General features: G+C 49.6%; 1 protein-coding gene across 3 annotated transcripts in view; it reads left to right on the forward strand.

Moving 5' to 3' along the window:
- Positions 1 to 19,007, forward strand: part of LOC135195817 (probable malonyl-CoA-acyl carrier protein transacylase, mitochondrial) — a 91,727-nt gene that overhangs the window by 59,139 nt on the left and 13,581 nt on the right. For all 3 annotated transcript variants that reach the window (XM_064222305.1, XM_064222307.1, XM_064222306.1), the window contains exons 7-8: positions 9,983 to 10,200; positions 10,655 to 10,774. In XM_064222305.1, coding sequence (XP_064078375.1) covers positions 9,983 to 10,200; positions 10,655 to 10,774 — 338 coding nt within the window. The remainder of the gene's footprint in view (positions 1 to 9,982; positions 10,201 to 10,654; positions 10,775 to 19,007) is intronic.

The raw sequence follows: 19,007 nt of genomic DNA on the forward strand, positions 1-19,007 counted from the left end.
CGGTCGTCACTATGCTGGAACAGGAGACCGATACAGGTAAGCTACTCGACCGAGCTCCATCCTATCCCTTTCATTAGGGATAGGAGCGATTATCCACCACTTCTCCCAACAAGGGGGGAGAGTGGAAGCCAACAAGAGACAAACCCATGACTTCATATTGCCTCTTGTAATAGGAACAAGTTCTTGCTTGCTAGTTTTAAGAGGTACGCTGGCCTCCCTCTTATTACTTGGGTCCAGAGGTCTGACCATTGATCCTGCGGTACATACCCCAATCATTGGGCAGAGGCTAGGATCCCTCCCTCTGCTCTTACGACCAGGGAGGGAACCAAGGTTGGACGAACACCAGTCTGTTTATTGATTCAGACTCCACCTACCAAGAAGTGAGTCTTCCTATCGTTAAAGGATCGATGGTTTATATTACGTATCGGAACAAATAACAATTTGTCGAAAATTGTATTTTTCCTAACTATACAAACCTGAGGTCCTTTACACATAGTCCCACCTCATGCCACCCCTCACTCTGTTTTTCCTGGGCCTAAAGCAAAGTGATTCTTCACCTCCCAGTCGCGCGGTGCCCTGACTGTCAGACAAGCAGTTACCTACCGAACTCCCTTGTTTGAAGCTTACGACCGGTTACAGCTGCCGCAAGTTACATTCCTATTGTTAAAGGACCTCAGGTTTGTATAGTTAGGAAAAATACAATTTTTGACAAATTGTTATATTGTGTTAAAAATTGAAGAATTCAAGCAGGGTATATATTGAAAGTTCATCACTTTAATCTTGGACTACCTCATTTCATTTCCAGTGAAGTTTTAGGATGTTATTTTAGAGGTAAGTTAAAGGTTTCTAACATTAAAGTAGCTGAAGTCTTCCACCATAAATTTTACATTTATTGCGTGCCTTCCATATAATCAGTCCATGGCGTATGTGAAAACCCCCCCTCATCATCTCGCCTTCCGGCATCGGTGGCAACAGATAGACGATTTGTATGGTCTCTCGGCATAACCCTTCAAAAGGCGAGGGTCATGTGACTACGCCTCGGATGCTTGGACAGCTCGCCTCACACAACCGAACGCAGTCAGTCGGCAGCTGTCGAAGTGTCCAAGAACGTCATGAGCTACGCTGTGGACTTAGTTCGGTTGTTCCAGATCAATCATTATTTCGTCCTACTAGCTTGTTCCGGTACCCATAACCATCGACACCCACCATGGAGTGTCGGTGTCCTATCCACAGCGGAGACGAAGAGACTTCGCCGCAGTGGGGTACAAGACCGCGAGAGACTTCGCTGCAGTGGGATATGAGACCGCAAGTGACTTCGCTGCAGACGGATAGACCAGTATTGGTACTGGACATCACTCCGAAGAATATGTCGGACAGAAAGATGGATAGGTCATCGCGACTATATCCTTTTTTCCCTCCGGGACTGCCCAAAGGTCCTTGGAACCTCATTTCCTTGGACCAGTGGTGGATGCTTACAGATGTGTTTGCTTACCCAGCTCCTCGACATGACAAGTTGCATCTCGTCCATGGTGTGCAGTTGTAGAGGTAAGAAGGATGCGAGAGTGACTGGCTCTCGCTCTCCCCCTTCCCCGCCTCGTCCATTCTTCGTCCTTCAGGTTGAGGATAGGACTCCAGCTCACACTGGCCTGGGTCGACGAATTGACTGCGGTAAGCCTATACATAAGCATCCTTTTTATGTTTCTTATCAGAATCATAGAAGCAGTCCCGCTCCTTCCTTCTACCAGGGGAGGGAAGGGGGCTGCCATAATGCAAACCCTTCCCAGAACTTTGCATTAATGTCTCCGACGCCAATATTCTTCACAGCCCTTTTTCGGATGAGTCACAGTCCCTCACTCATTTCGAAAAGGCCCAGAAGTCTGACTCTTGATCACGCAGCTCCTATACTCCGATCAAGTTGTCAGAGGCAGCAGGGCACTCCTACTCGCTCTTACGACCAGGAGGAGTAGCCTAGGTGCGCAGAACTCCAGTCAGTTCTAGAGGCTCACTCATATTCCTCCCACCAATCAGTGTCTTCCTATTGTTAAAGGACCGAAGGCTTGTATTCGTATCGGAACAAATAATTTGTCGAAAATTGTATTTTTCCTAACTATACAAACCTGAGGTCCTTTACAAATATGCCCACCTCATGCCACCCCTCAATCTGAACCTGGGCCGAAAGGCAAAGTGGAGTGTTTACATCCGGGCAGGCTAGCGGTAGTTACTGCCTAACCACCTTGTTCAAGATTCAACGGCCGTAAGTTAATTCCTATTGTTAAAGGACCTCAGGTTTGTATAGTTAGGAAAAATACAATTTTTGATAAATTGTTATTTCTTATAATTGTTACTATTTAGAAGTAGCAGAACCCTTCATTAATTCATGTTTTCATGGGGAAAACAGTAGAAACTGAGCCTGATGAGTAACTCCTTGTGTTCTATGCTGATTTCCTGATTAATTATTAATTTTTGCCAACCTGCAATCCTGGTTGCAAAAGTAGAATGCTTCAACCATTATTTGTTCCGATACGTAATACAAACCCTCGGTCCTTTAACAAAAGGAAGGTAACTAGCAGCAGCTGGGACGGTCGTAAGCTTCGAACAAGGGGAGAACGGTAGTTAACTGCTTGTCCGACAGTGCGCGAAGAATCACTTTTGCTTTCGGCCGCGGGTGTGAAGGACGTGTTCGTCATCACTCTCTGCCCGCTTCATCGTCGTATGCTTTGTTTATTTTGTGTTTTCTACTAACGGTTTGTTTAAATGAAAATGAAACTGTAAGTACTCTGTTTTCATTTTCAATACTTAATTATGGAGCTATCGCCGTAGATGCGGCGGTTTCCGCTCTTTTCATGAAATTGATATTGATACCGTTGAATTATGTCTCGGTGTCGAGGGCGGGAGCGCGCTTGCGCCGAGTCATGTATGGTGGGCGAAAGTGTGTAATTGAAATGTAAGTATTCCTTTCATTATATTTTGCCCTGTGCGTTCGTTGCTGAGAGCGTGAAGGCGCTCGGCACGAGCCTCTTATTTGTATAAATAGATTGCATTTAAAGTGGAATAGCAATTGCAGTATTCTTTTTCTTTTTCATTTATTATTTAATTGCATCAATTTTCATTTTGGATCAATTTCCGCTCTTACCCGGGAATTGATCCTTCCCATTTTCATGTATATTTTTATGATAGCATCATATTATTGGATCAAGTTTCTGTTCTTACCCGGGATTTGATCCTTCTCCTTATTTTGTGTGAAAGTGAAATCGCGAGTGTGGTATTCTTTTTCATTTTCATATATTATGATTGCATCATTTTCAATTTGGATCAACTTCCGCTCTTTCCCGTGATTGATCCTTCCCCTTTTATGTTGTGTGAAAGTGAATCGCAAGTGCAGTATCCTGTTTCATTTTCACATTATTGTCACGGCTGTGCGGGGGTGGGGTAAGCGAAGGTCTGCCAGGAAGTCGTCAGAAAGCTCTCCCGCGACTCCCTTGGTATCCGATTCTTCGTCTTCTTTCCTGCCCCCCGCTCAGCTCACTCATTGTCTCCTTCCCCTTCGAGGGATGGGGGGGTTTCCGGGTCCTTCTCCTCGCTGATCTTTGAGCGTGGAGGAGGGCGCTCGGTGCCCCGTTGTATTTTGTATTTGGGGTTTTTCCTTCCGTTCGGGGTGGGCCATATCTCCCCCCCGTGCGTGAGGGAACCCCTTTTCACTAATCTCTCTGTGCTACCGCAGGTGCTACATCCGTGGGAGACGACCTTGGACAGGTGTGGGCCGCTGGGGCTGCAGGGCGTGCCTAGCATCCAGGGGCTGCTTCAACGTCTGGCGGGGTCTGGGGCGGTGACTCATGGAGCGGTTACCACTACCACCACCACGATCTCGATCCTCGCATATGCCGCTTCCCCCCCTTCTGGTGTAGAATCCTCACACTGTGTCGATGACGCCGTCTACCGCTGTTCAAGGGCCAGTCGCCGCCGTACCAAGGGGGGGGTATGCCAACGCCGCCTTGGTTCTTCGTGTTGCCTCCCCCAGACTTCCGCTGCACCTAAGAGCTCGCCCCTGGACCGGCCGCCAGTACCCAGGTTCCTGCTGGCTGCCGATGATTCTACGAGGCGATGGCTGGGCCGGCCGTACCTGCCGTACCTGCCGCTGATGTGGTTCCCGCTGCTGGCTTGGCTGTCCCTTCTGTTCCTGCCGCTCCCGAGCTGGTTGCTGTACCAGTCACTCATGGTTCCTGCGCCTGTCCATGCTGGTCCTGCCCACGGTGTGTCTTCCCCAGTCCCAGGTCCTTCCGGACAGGTGCCGTCAGGCCGTGTTGCTTCGGCAATAGCCCCGGCTCCGGCCTGGATGGAGGACCTGACGACTGTCCTGCGTGAGCTGACGAGGAAGAAGAAGAAGAGGAGGAAGGTGTCGTCTTCGTCATCATCGTCTGCTGCTGCCTCTTTCCCCCCTAAGAAGTCTCCTTCGGGAACTTCTAAGGGCCCGTCCCACCCCGGTGGGACAGGGGGGGTCCTTCTGCTGGTCCTCCTGCTCCTTCGGGAGCTGGGCCCGTCTCCCCTTCCACAAGGAAGAGATAGACGGGGACCAGAGGAGTACCGGTTACCACTGGTACTTCCTCGCCTGGTGCTAGCGGCGATGCCGCTACGCCAGGTTTCAGCTCGGGTCTCTCGTTCGCGAGAGATCCCGAGTGTACGCTCTCCCTCGGGAGACCGTGCAGCCAAAGTTTCGGCGCCAGAGTTCACTCGGCGCCAAGACCGCGGCAAGGAGCAGAAGGCTGGTGAGAGCCGCTCAGGTGACGCTCGCCAGGCCAGCGGCCACTCTCGCAGCGACCAGCTGGTAACCCGGGCTCCCACCTAAGAAGGTTCCTTCGGGACCTTCGAAGAGCCGTCTCACTCCGGTGGGACGGGGGGTTCTTCTGCTGGTGAACAGGGCCCGTCTCTTCTTCTGAGAAGAAGAAGAAGACGGGGACCAGGGGTGTACCGGCTACCGCTGGTACTCCCTCGCCTGGTCTTAGCAGCTCTGCCGCTAAGCCAGGTACCGGCTCGGCTTCTCGTCCGCGAGAAGTTCCGAGTGTACGGTATCCTTTGGGAGACCGTGCAGCCAAAGTTGAGACGTCTGAGTTCGCTCGACGTCAAGACCGAGGCACGGAGCAGAAGACTGGCGAGAGCCGCTCAGGTGACTCTCGCCAGGCCAGTGGCCGCTCTCGCAGCAATCAGCCGGTACCTCGGGTTGACGTGACGGTCTCTGACCGGCCACGGGTTGAGGCTGGGAAAAGTCCCCCCGACCGTCGGTACCAGCCTCGGCTGGTACCAGCGGTTCGACGCGCTGTGAGGACACTCACCGGTCTCACCGCGACAGCGAGCTCTGCAGGTCACCTGACCGCCGCTCCCACAGGGACCGGGCGGATAGGGCGACCAGCAGTAGCTCGTCTGATGCACGGGACCGGGGTCGACGTGCTCAGTCGAGCCGCTCGCCACAGGTGAGCGGCACGGCCAGGACTGCAGACCGATCCCCACCACGGGTTTCGGCTGCAGACCGATCCCCACCGCGGGTTTTGGCTGCAGACCGATCCCCACTGCGGGTTTCGGCTGCAGCCCCCCACGCACGCTGGTCCTGCCAGCGAGCGAGGGGGGAGCGTCAGGTCTGCCTCTCCTATACCTTCAACTTCCTTGGGTTACACCGGGAAGAGCGAGGTATTCAGGAGTGATCGTGAGAAGTGCGCCGCTCACGATCCCGTCATGACACCGTACGTACCAGGCACGATCTTCAGACCGACTAGGACGTACGCGCAAGTGGCAGGAGGAGACCGAGAGGGGTCTGTAGCTGTTCCCCCTCCTGAAGGGGGAGGTTCTCGGAATATGCTCTTGTTCGAGGGGCTTGACGGTCCCACTCCGCAAGATGCTGTGACTTCCGAGATCCAGAAGAACTTGACCGAGGTTATTGCGCTGATTCATCAACACAACGACCTCGGCAAATCTTCGCCGCTCCCATCAGAAGAGCCACGTCACGGCTCAAGTCGTTCTGGAGCCCGAAGTAGGGAACCAGACTGACGGTGGGCTTGCCGCGATAAGAGCTTCTCAACTCGGTTCTGGACCAGGTAGAGCCTTTTGTCTCCGGACGAGATGGCTCGCTTAAGTCTAGCCCGTCGGGCAAGCTACTTCCACCTCCTCTGCCGCGACAGCAGTGTTTTACGGAGTATTGCAGCTCTTCTTCCCCCCCCCTTCGGTCCTCCTGAGAGGTTTCGACCTCGACGAGGACTGGAATGAGCCAGAGGACGGTTTTGGCTCTCCTGTCAGGTGTTGATCAGCCCCACCCAGACGACGTTCGCAGTGATGGCAGATGCTTACCTACAGTACGAGTTCGTAACCCTCCTCGGGCAGGAGGGGGGAGGAAGGCCATCGCCACAAGGTGATGGCTGCTCCTACTCTCTTCTCCAAATGCTAGTTCCGCTGGAAAGGCGAGCAATTTCCTTTTCGTCCCCCATTCCCTCTCTCTTTACGGTTACAAGGGAAAGGGGTAGGATCCTACAGAGACTTCTCTGTAGGATCCCACGATTGGGGACTGCGCTACCGGGGGGACCTTCGGGTCCTACCTGACGTAACCCCGGTCGTGGAGGAGCGACCCTGCACCATCTCCGATTTCTACGGAAATCGAGAGGACCACCAACCGATATTCGTTTAACGAATCCGGTGGGGGTGTTGCTGGATGCTTAAAAATTATGCAGAATTTCTAGCACACAATGGCGAGACCACTGTCCAAGGGAGTTAGACGAGTATTCCTGATAATTGTTACCACGATAATCGGGGATCTCGCCGAATGCTCGAATTCCTGGAATTCTTAGCATTGGAAGAAGACTGTCGCCGAAGGAAGATATCTCTCAGTAGGCGGCCAACCCTGGAATAGAGAGAACGGATGGGAAATCCAGTTTGGCTTGAACTATCGTCTTCGATATTCTGTTCACCATTGAAGTTTTCCTTCGGGGAAGACTTCTCCTTCATTCTCTTTGTTAGAGATCGAAGGCGGTCGATCTCCAATCCTTATTTTGTTTTCTTGAAGGAAAAGAATTTAGGATGGAGATTGTTGTTCAGAATCCTACAAATATACTACGTATATTAACCTCGCAACATGATTCTGCTAGCAGTTGAATTGTCCGAGGGGTAGGCGCATATCCTAGTTACTCTACGGATTGCGACTTAGACAAGGAGTATTCTAATTGAACTGCAACTCGGGGTTGCCTGCAACCTTCCAGGAGTTTCCAGTTTCAATTTTATATACTTTTGGTTCTGTCACGACAACATCATTTAAGCTTTTGTATTTACCGAAATTCGTTTCGCCTAAATATAATTGGTCGAGCATATCTTTTTATGCTCGGTGGTTCTAGCCGAACGCATTCCTTCGTGGAATGGATTACCTGACAACTCAGGATGACAAGTCAGCGACAGCTACTGTGTATTGAACTGCCCGAGGCAGCTCAGTGCCAGCTGCTGCTTCGAGATGCACGGTCGGATTATGTCTTTCTCCCCTGCTGTGATTGACTACCAACCGTATCTCTGCCCAACAATCACGGACTTAGGTCTCTGATTACGGGGATTCTCGCATACATGAATGACCTTCTACTGCTGTGACACTCGTATTCATCATCTTCGGTATTGCGAGAATTTAAAACAGAGATATCTCTTCGACTTTCATCTTTCTGTTTACCGCACTGCGATAATGCGAATGGTTTTTGCGGAATCTGAGTTTGTCCTCAAAATATCTCGTATTCGGAGGTGTGCAATTGTTCATTGTTCACCCCGGATTAGCAGATGTATTGAAAGACATCGTCTACTTCCATACCTGCCAGCTCTACTTCCAAACGTTCAGCCCATGAGAAGCAGTTCTTCAGGCAGTGCTTTCATTACCGAGAACGCCCCGCTTTCATTGCAACTACGACTCCTCACCGGACAGCAATGAAATAGCGGTTAGCGTTTTCAGTCATTTGTAAGCACAGGTTCAGAATCTTGATATTCATTCTCTCGATTCAGCTGGAAGACGTAGGTTGTATTCAATGTCTACCTTCGTCTTCAACAGCACAGTGTTGTTTCTCCTTAGCTGAGATTCAACGACTATGAGAATGTCTTGCCGTCAGGGACTTCGGTCTCTAGAAGGCAATTGACTTTCACCTTTTGAGCATATGCATTAAGAGAATCATCACCGTGCCGTCATGCATCGGTGACAAACAAATACATTATTTGTTTGGTCTCTCGGCATAACCCTTCAAAGGGCGAAGGTCACGTGACTTACCCGGATGCTAGGACAACTTGCCTCACTACCGATTCCGAACCAGTCAGTCGGCAGCTGTCAGAGCGCCCGAGTCAGTTATGAACTACGCTGTGGACTTAGTTCGGTTGTTCCAGAGCAATCATTACTTCGTCTTAATAGCTTGTCAGTATGGTTACTGGACATCACCGAAGTCGAGAAGAGGGATAGGTCATGCGACTATTCCCTTCTTTTCGTCTGAGGTAACTGCATGACTTTTCCTGCGAAGTCAAGCATACAGGGGATGGGGATCTGTGACGCTCGATTTCGTAACGATCTTCGTAGCGAAGACTCAAAACCCTTCGGTCCCTGACGATTGGTTCGAGTCCTTCACAATCCCCTCCCTAATGGATTTCACCGCCTCCGATACGAAGGCTATGCTGCTTTGTCCTGTGAAGGCGCGACAGAGCTGTCTGAAGAAACTCGACACCCCAGGATGAGTGTGGATGCCTCTTCGTCATTCTCTCGCGTTCCGCAAAAACTTCTCCGTGGCGCAGGTAGTGCAGGCAGAGGCCTGGTCCAACCGGACCACATGCACCTCCTTTTACCTTCGGGATATTGCCCACAGGTCCTTGGATCTTTTTCTTTGAGACCCGTGGTGGTTCCTCAACACGTTGTGTAGTTAACCCAGACCCTCGCAGGCTGAACAGCATCGAGTCCTGGTGTGACTGTAGGAATGGATGAGTGAAGAGTGTGTGACTGGCTCCTCTTCCCATCTTTTTCTCCCCCTCTACCTCTGGGTAGAGGGATATGGTCGTCACCCTGCTGGGTAAGGACGAGATGCAGGTGAGCTACTCAACAGAGAACCATCCTATCCCTTTCAGTAGGGATAGGAGCAAATATCCCCACTTCCTCCGACAAGGGGGAGGAAGTGGATGCCAACTTGAGACAAACCCATAACTTTATGATTGTCTCTTGCAAACAGGAACAAGTTCTTGCTTGCTGGTACGAAGAGATACGCTTGCCTCTCTCTTAGTACTTGGCCCAGAGGTCTGACCATTGATCCTGCGGTGCACACCCCGATCAGACAGAGGCTTGGATCCCTCCCTCGCTCTTACGACCAGGGAGGCATTCCAGGGTTGGACGAACACCAGTCTGTTCACCAAAAAGACTCAGATTCCTCCCACCAATAAGTGAGTCTTCCTTTTGTTAAAGGACCGAGGGTTTGTATTACGTATTGGAACAAATGACAATTTGTCGAAAATTGCATTTTTCCTAACTATACAAACCTGAGGTCCTTTACATATAGTCCCACCTCATGCCACCCCTCACTCTGCAACTTTTTGCATGGGCCTAAAGCAAAAGTGATTCTTCACCTCTCAGTGCGCGCACCGTCGGACAAGCAGTTAACTACCGTTCTCCCCTTGTTCGAAGCTTACGACCGTCCCAGCTGCCGCTAGTTACCTTCCTTTTGTTAAAGGACCTCAGGTTTGTATAGTTAGGAAAAATGCAATTTTTGACAAATTGTCATATTAAAGGTCAGGACAGCCTGAGTTGCAGTGTTTGGTAGTCGTGAGACTAATTTTTGATAAGCACTTCAACATTGTCTTCATCCACAGTTCTTTTTATTCATTTTAATGTCAAATCTCTCGGACCAGCTTTCTTAGTCTAAAATTGCTGCTGTGCAAATTAACACAGATTTTTTTTTCTTATTGAAATATTGGTGGTTCGTTGCTTGACAGCTGTCATATTTTCCAGCCATAAAGTTGGTGAAAGTGCGAGCTGAAGCCATGCAGTATGCTTCGGAAATTGTACCGAGTGGAATGATGACAGTATTATACGGACCTGATTCAAGACTAGAATTTGCATGTTCCGTTGCCAAAGAGTTTTGTCAGAGAAAAGGAATACCTGAAGTAGATTGTCGGATTGCAAGTTATTTATATCCTCATTGTAAAGTTATTGCTGGTAACGATGAGGTAAGTACATACAGGTCTTTCTTCCTAAATGGTTTTGTGATGTATATTTTGTTCTTACAGGTAACATGGCTTCTTAAAGTTTGTTGGACAGATGGTATTTAGGCCTGAAGTTCAGGGCTGAAATGTAATGGGCCATTGTTGAATTATGTTTGGGTAGTGTGAATTGTTTAAAACTGTCATAGACTGCCCAAAAGTGATTGTTGTTTTATATGTATACTAACCACATGTTAATATCTACTGATTTATTAGAAGAATCTGTATACTTGAATACTTTTTGCTGTTTTTTGCAATTTGTACATTCAGACCATATTACATAATTCTTCCCTATTATTAAAATAAGAATCAAGCCTAATACATGTGTCAGGAAGTAGTAGATGCTGCAGCTATTACAGATTAATTCTTATCCTATTATTAATTTTTGATTGATATCAACTCATTTATTCTTGTGTTTCAGGCTTTGTCATTTATTCAAGACAATAAAGATGACTTTCGTTTGAAGCGACTTAAAAGATTGCCTGTGTCAGGAGCATTCCACACAAACCTCATGAAACCTGCAGCAATCCTTGTCAGAAAGGTAAAATCAGTGCATAATTTTTTTTACACATTAAAGGGGAACCTCTGGTTGCATTTTAGCTGTTCCATATGTAGTATTGTTCCATTTAAGTACACCTGGTGAAAATTTTCTTTTTGAAAGGGTCGTTTTCTATTGCACCATGGGCGCAGCCATTTATGTGTGGCTCACCTGTTATGTGTGACGTCATGTCGCAGTAGGCTCAGACAGGTGAAACTATTCAGAGGTCACAGCATCTTCAGATTATATCTTTTTCGGTTTGTATATGTCAGCTGAAAATATATGATTGAAATGGTAAATAAAGAAGCAGCCTGAAGTAGGCATAGTTAGGCGTACAGCCCTAAATTCTAAAACCCCATTAATTAAACTAGTTAAAAAGGACCAACTGAAGACCCTCGTCAATTCATGGACACAGACATTTAGGAAACTGCCATTCACCCCATCACACCATGCACACGGCGATTGACAAGAATAAATTTCAATTCAAATGCATATAAGTGGAGGCACCATAGTATAGATAGCCGCCCTATCTTTGCTGGTACCGTGGTCTGTTCAGAGGAAAATTAAGTTCCCAAAACATAATATATAAATTTCATAGCCATACCTAATAACCTGCTCTTAATGTCATCTTTTTACACATGCAACTTACCCGGCAGATATATACTTAGCTAATGTCTCTGACGTCTGACAGAATTCAAAACTCGCGGCACACGCTACAGGTAGGTCAGGTGATCACCCCCTACCGCCGCTGGGTGGCGGTAATAGGAACCATTCCCGTTTTGTGACAGATTTTCTCTGTCGCCGGTGCTAACAACAACTTTGTTGGTAGCTCCTGCATAGAATTCTTGCTTGCTTCGCCGAGGATTATTTGGGAAGTATTTGATCTTTGGCTTTTGGCATACGCTGTTTTTTGGATTGATAGAATGTCTGATTTAACACCTGGAACTCTGTTTAGAGTATGTGTAATTGAAGAATGTAAGGTGAGGTTGCCTAAGGCTACTTTGGACCCTCACACTGTTTGTGTAAAATGTAGGGGAAGGGAATGTTCAGTTAAGGATACGTGTGATGCATGCGAGAGTTTAACTGAGGTTCAATGGAAAGATCTAACTGCATACGTGAAAAAATTAGAGAAAGATAGAATTAGGAAAGCTTCGGCTAGAAGTTCTAGTAGATCCTGTTCTGCAGAACAGGATAGTATCTCTAACCCTGTAGTAGCTTCGCCATCTTCCTTTGTGGTTTCAGCTCTTTCCCCCCGCAGCGAACTCGTAGATGCGTCTTCCGAGAGAGCCGCTGTGGAAACGTCAATACGCAATTTGCAACAGCAATTGCATGATATGGACCAAGGTAAGAGTGAAGTGTGCAGTGTCCCCAGTGCAGTGGAGGGGGCGTCTGACCGACTCTGCATCGCTCCTAGGCCTAGACCTCTTTCAGACTCCCATGCCCAAGGGAGGAGGAATGTCGAAAGCCGCAAGGGCGATGTAGAGTATCCCCAACGGTCAGGCGTCCCTTCAGCAGATCCTGTAGGCTCGTCCCAGGCTGCTTTGGAGAGCTATAGAAAAAGCATCCTAAGGAAGTGTTTTTCCGATTCGGATTCTTCTTCGCCTAAGCGTGGATGGAGCTCCGCTTCCAAATCGCGCCCTCTCAAGAGAGCCTGGAAACCGTCAGAAGAAGGCGCTCTTGACTCCAGCCAGGAACCTTTTCAGGAGTATTCTCCCGCGCCAAAGAGAGCAATGAAGTCTCCTGAATCTTCACCAGAAGGGATTCACTCATCTACTAAGAAATTCCTGTTGGATCTTCAAGCGAATCTCTCCTCCTTAGTAGGCTCTCTTTCGACTAGTAGGCGCAAGGAGCCTTCTCGCAGGAAGGACGCCTCTCTTCCAGTAAAGAGCTCTTTTAGGAAGCCTTCTTCTAATAGGAGGGCGGAGTCTGGTAGACGCCTTTCTCCGAGAAGACCCGCTTCTCCTCCGAGAGTTGGCGAAGATGATTTGTGTTATGCTTCGTCTAGACAGGGAAGATTGCATTCCCCGCTCAGAAGCTTGGATGCTAGGAAGAGTCATGGCGTGTCTAGGCACCAAGATTTAAGCTCTAGATCCTCTCCTTGTAGGAGTAAGGAGAGATTCTCCGCACGAGAAGGTAGTGATCGCTTCGCCTCAGTCGAACGCTCTCCTAGGAGTAGGATCTCCTTTTCAAGCGGAAGGAAGGAACGAGAGAGGGTACGCTCTTCCCATAGGGAGAGAGGTGAGAAGGGCTCTCCTTCTAAGGATTTTGATGGCTCTTCTAGAAGGCGCCAACATTCTGTAGGACGCCTGGATGATAGGCTTTCCTCAAGGGAGTCAAGCGCCTCTCCTCACAGGTTTCAAGACTTTGGAAAGAGCCTGAACATGGATTTGCGCCCTATTCCTGGAAGAGTCTCAAGAGTAGGCGCTTACCAATCTCCTAGCAGGCGTCAAGAGCCTGAAAGGAGCCTGATCTTGGATTCGCGCCCTACTCCTGGAAGACGAGCAAGAGTAGGCGCAAGCGCCTCTCCTCAAAGGCAACAAGAACCTAAGAAGAGCCTTACCAGGGATTCGCGCCCTACTCCTGGGAGGGGCTCAGGAGTAGGCGCAAACGCCTCTCCTCGTAGGCTCCAAGAGCCTGAAAGGAGCCTCTTTTCAGACTCGCGCCCTACTCTTGGGAGTCACAGAAGAGTAGGCGCAAGCGCCTCTCCTCATAGGCGCCAGGATCCTTTCGGATCCTAAGTCTGGATTCGTGCCCTATTCACAGTAGGCGCTCTAGAGTAGGCGCAAGTGTCTCACCGAACAGGCGCCAAGAGCCTGGAAAGGTAGGCTCTAGAGCCCCTCCGCTCAGGTATCAAGAACCTGTAGAGCGGCAGGAAGCGGAGGATTCTTCTTTCCCGAGGACAGGGAGTAAACATATCCCGGGGATTGAACTTGCATCTTCATCTGGCGTACGCTCGAAGGAAAAGTCTCATGCCTTCCAGGACTTCTTCTAAGAAGTCTCCCTCTCTGAACGTAACCTTGGAGGAAGTCTCGGAAGAGGAAGAAACTAAAGAAGTGGGAATCTCTGATTATAAGAGACTTTCTTCACTTCTGCTTCAGGAGTTTGGGGAATCACTGTGCTCGGCTGATCCTCCTTCTCCAGGCTCTCTTCTTTCAAGCACTAAATTGGCAAAGTCCCCCTCTTTTGTCAAGATGCGGCCTACGCTTTCAATGAGAAAGGCAATTAAGAATCTGGAGAACTGGCTCCTGGTTAAGAAGGAGGCAGGTAAGACGGTTTTTATGTGCCCTCCGTCTAGACTAACAGGGAACCCGGGTGTTTGGTACGACACGAAGGAGCCCATGGGGCTAGGCCTTCCTGCTTCAGCAGACACGGATTTTTCGGCGTTGGTGGACTCATCTAGAAGACGCTCTTTACTTTCAGCTAAAGCGTCTTGGGGAATGTGCGAGATGGACCATTTACTCAGGGTCTCTTTCGCACATTAGAAGTCTTCAACTTCATGGATTGGGCCTTAGGAGCTCTAGCAAAAAGAGCTCAGGATCCGGAGTTCGTGACGATGGAGGTGTTATCTAGCGTCCTTTCGTGCCTGGACAAGGCGGTCATGGATGGATCCACAGAAGTGGCCTCTCTCTTTGGAGCAGGAGTGCTCAAAAAGAGGTCGGTATACAGCTCTTTTCTATCCAAGTCAGTTTCCCCGTTGCAGAGAGCCTCTTTACTTTTTTCCCCGCTCTCGGGATACCTGTTTCCTCAGGAAACAGTGAAGGACATTTCAAGATCGCTTTCGGAAAAGGCTACGCAAGATCTTCTTGCCCAGTCCGCCAAGAGGCTTAAGCCTGCTGTACCGATGACTAAAAGAGAGGGAAGTTACGCATAAGGCTTCTTTCCAACAGCCCTTTCGAGGACGAGCAACCTCGAGACCCACTCTTAAAAGTAGAAGACCGTTTAAGAGAGGACGATCTTCTCGAAGACCATTCTCAAAGCCGCAGTGAGACAGGAGTCCTCCAGACTCCAGTAGGAGCCAGAGTTTTGAGGTTTGCAAAGGTCTGGGCTCAGAGAGGGGCGGACAGCTGGTCCCTCTCTATCCTCGAGAGAGGATATCTTATCCCCTTCAGGGAAAAACCTCCCTTAACCACCACACCAAGGGAGTTGGCGGCAAAATACAGAGATCCTTTAAAGAACCAAGCCCTCATAGATCTGGTGCAACAGATGTTAGAAAAGAAGGCGATAGAAAAATCCTAGACCTTCAGTCTCCAGGCTTTTACAATCGCCTCTTCCTGGTACCAAAAGCCTCAGGGGAGTGGAGACCAGTGCTGGACGTAAGCGCCCTGAATCACTTTGTGATCAAAACAACGTTCACAATGGAGACGACTTCCTCGGTTCTCGCAGCGCTAAGACAAGGGGATTGGATGGTGTCCTTGGACCTACAAGATGCCTACTTTCATGTACCCATTCATCCCTCGTCCAGAAAGTACCTAAGGTTTATGGTACAGGGCCAAGTGTTTCAGTTTCGCGCCCTTTGTTTCGGTCTTGCCACAGCTCCCCAAGTTTTCACGGGACTGATGAAAAATGTAGCCCATTGGCTACATTTGGAAGGAATAAGAATCTCTCTGTATTTCGACGATTGGCTGATTTGCTCTCAATCCAGGAATCAGTGTCTGGAGGACCTAAAATCGACGTTGGATCTAGCTCAGTCCTTGGGACTGTTAGTAAACCTCGGGAATTCCCAGATGGATCCCCAGCAAAGCATTGTCTATCTGGGGATTCTGATGGATTCTCGGGGTTTTCAAGTATATCCATCCATGGAAAGACAGGAACAATGTATTCTAAAAGTGAAAACCTTCCTAGAGAAAGAACAATGTTCCGCGAGGGAATGGATGAGTCTTCTGGGGACCTTCTCCTCGTTGGAACAGTTAGTTTGTTCATGCCACTTACCTGACAGATATATATATAGCTGTATTTTCTGAAGTCCGACAGAATTTCAAAACTCGCGGCACATGCAGTGGGCGGCCAGGTGTAGTACCCATTCCCGCCGCTGGGAGGCGGATATCAGGAACCATTCCCATTTTCTATTCATATTTTTTCTGTCGCCGGAAATCGGTTAAACAACTGTTTACAGACCTCTGCTCAGGATTTTTTGGATTTGACTCGCTTTTAAGTATCTGATTGGTTTTTTGGTATTGAATTGGATTGTTGAATTGGCATGCGCGATAGTGGACCGTTTTTTTATTTTGGATTGGCTTTTCTATAAAAGATATGTCTGGATCAAGTGCTGTGAGTTTCAGAGTGTGTGTGAGGACTGATTGTAAGGTGAGGCTACCGAAAGCATCGGTAGACCCCCACACAGTATGTATGAGTTGTAGGGGGCATAATTGTTTGGTGGATAATCGGTGCAATGAATGTGAGAGATTGACCGATGATGATTGGAGAGTATATGAGTCCTATCGCCTTAAATTGGAGCGCGATAGGATCAGGAGGTCTTCCTCCAGGAGTGGTTCTACCAAAGGTAAGGCTAACATCTCTCCTGCATTAACACCTGTAGAGTTTGCAACCCCTAAACCTGTGTTGCCTTCGGGCTCTGATTCTGTGTTGGGAGAAGCTAATGCTCTCTCTCTTATTTTGGAGTCTCTTCGCACTCTGGAGACCAAAGTGAAAGCCTTAGAAACTGGCTCGGTGCAAGTGTGTGATCGTGCCCCTAGTGTTGTGGAGGGGGCGTCAGATCGGCCCCATAATGCCTCTAGCCTACCGAGACCTTCTATCAGACTCCCAAGACTCAGGGAGTAGGTATGTCGAAAGCCGCAAGAGGGTTACGGGGGCTCCCCACCGATCTGGCGTCCCTTCGGCAGGCCTTGTAGCAAAGTCCCAGGCTGCCAAGGAGCGCGCACGAGCGCGCGTCCTGAAAGAGTGCTTTTCGTCCTCCGAAGCGTCCTCCCCGCGCAAGGGGTGGAGCGCTCGGAGAGACTCTCGTTCCTCTGAAAAGGAAGTTTCGTGTTGAGGACGGCCTTCACGTCCTGTATCGCCGCTTTCGTCGGAGGATGCGTATGACGCTTTTCCGCCTCAGAAAAGGGGTAAGATCTCCTCCGATGAGGACGCTGGGTTGCGTGCACAGGCGCGTCTACCTGAGAAGCAGGTAGCTGTACCTGTGTGAAGGAAGGAGGCGTCCCCTCGCCCCTCGTCTTCTCGCAGGATCAGTCCTGCTTCCTCTGTTCGTTCTTCCCCAACGAAGAACATTCTTTTGTCCCTTCAGGACCAGCTATCGACGCTTATGGCTCAGAGGACTCGCCCAGCAGCAGTCGAGCCTAAGCAGAGGAAGGACCTTAGACTGCCCGTCAAGAGGACGAAGCAGTCTCCTTCTCCCTCTCCTACTTCGTCTCGTTCGCCGATCGCTTCTCCTTCGGCGATTCGCCGATCTCGTTCGTCCTCTAGAAGGACGTTGCGTCAAGACGCTTTTGAGGAGGACGCTCAGCACGACGTTCGACAGGACGCTCGTCAGGACGCTAGGCAGGACGCTTGGCAGGACGCTTGGCAGGACGTTCGGCAGGACGCTCGACAGGCGTCGGCATTGGACGCTCGACAGGACGTTCGACAGGACGCTCGCAGGACGCTTGTCAGGACGCTCCGGCAGGATGCTTGGAGGACGCTCGCCCGGGACGCTCGCCAGGACGCTCGCCAGGGACGATGGCAGGGAAAGCTGCCAGGACGCTCGGCAGGACGCTTGGAGAAGCTCGCCAGGACGTTCAGGGCTCTTTTCAAGACGCTTTTGGGGATTCCGACCAAGAAGTCGTACCCCAAGACGCTAGTTTGCGCGCACAGGCACGTATTCCAGCGAAAATGTCTTCCCTTTCGTTTGAGAAACGTAAGGACGCTTCTCTGGCAAGTGAGGCTGCCTCGGGTGGCGCTAAGGACGCTCGTCCTCGTCAGGACGCTCTACCTTCTTCAAGTGGTAAGCGTCATAGAGAAGACAGCCGAAATAAGGCTTCCTCTAGTAAGGATAGGGGTCCTTTGATTAAGCCAAGACCCGACATTAGGACGCCCTCTCCGGACAGACGGTCTCCGCTTCCGTGTAGAGAAGAAGGAGAGCTGAGTAGTTCGGCTGACTCGGTTGAAGAGGAACCTTCTGCGGCCCCTTCAATCTCAGACTATAAAGTCCTCGTGCGGCTGTTGCGTTCTTCTTTCGAAGACAAGTTTCAGCCTGCAGCTCCCAAGTCTCCTCCTTCGCAGTTTTCATCATCTAAAACTGGAAAAACCCCGGAGTTTGTGGAGATGAAAACTTCTCTCTCCACTAAACGTGCGTTTAAGAAACTCCAAGATTGGATGGTACGAAGGAGAGATCAAGGCAAGACGACTTTCGCCTTGCCTCCAGCTAGACTCAGCGGAAAAGGGGGCATTTGGTATAGAACCAAAGAAGAAGTAGGAGTTCGTATCCCTTCTTCAGCTCAAGGAGATTTCTCCAGCTTAGTGGATTCGCAGAGGAGGTCTCTTTTATCCTCTGCTAAAGTAACCTGGACCTCTACGGAGACGGACCATCATTTGAAGGGTCTGCTCCGGACGCTTGAAGTGTTCAACTTCCTTGACTGGTGTTTGGGAGTTCTGGATCTGCAAGCGAGAAGCCCAGAATCTCTCAGTCTGGGGGAGCTGTCCAGCGTGTTAGCATGTATGGACAAAGCCGTCAGGGATGGTTCGGAGGAGATCGTCTCTCATTTTGGAACGGCTTTATTGAAAAAGAGAGCTTTGCTGTGCAATTTCACAGCTCGTTCGGTAACTCCAGCTCAGAAAGCGGATTTGCTGTTTTCTCCTCTTTCGAACCATCTCTTCCCCCAGACTTTAGTAAAGGACCTGACTAACAGTTTGCAAGAGAAGGCAACTCAGGACCTTTTGGCCCAGTCTACAAGACGTTCGGCCGTACCTTCAACCTCTTGCAGCTGCGGTTCGAACGCCGAAGAAGGTTAAGCCCTTTCGTGGGGGCTCCCCCCTCGAGAGCAGCTCCTCGAGGGAGAGGGTTTTCACGAGGAAGAGCTTCCTTTAAGTCAAAGCCTTCCAAGTGAGAAGCATGTCCTTCAGACACCAGTCGGAGCCAGACTGAAGTTTTTTGCGGGAGCATGGAGAGAGAGGGACACGGACTCTTGGTCCCTCAAGATCGTGGAGCAGGGGTACAAGATCCCCTTTTTAGATCTTCCTCCTCTTTCTACGACTCCCAGAGACCTTTCTCCATCCTATCAGGGAGAGAAGAAGAAAGTATTAT

The sequence above is a fragment of the Macrobrachium nipponense genome, chromosome 16, assembly GCF_015104395.2.
Source record: "Macrobrachium nipponense isolate FS-2020 chromosome 16, ASM1510439v2, whole genome shotgun sequence".
NCBI lineage: Eukaryota > Metazoa > Arthropoda > Malacostraca > Decapoda > Palaemonidae > Macrobrachium > Macrobrachium nipponense.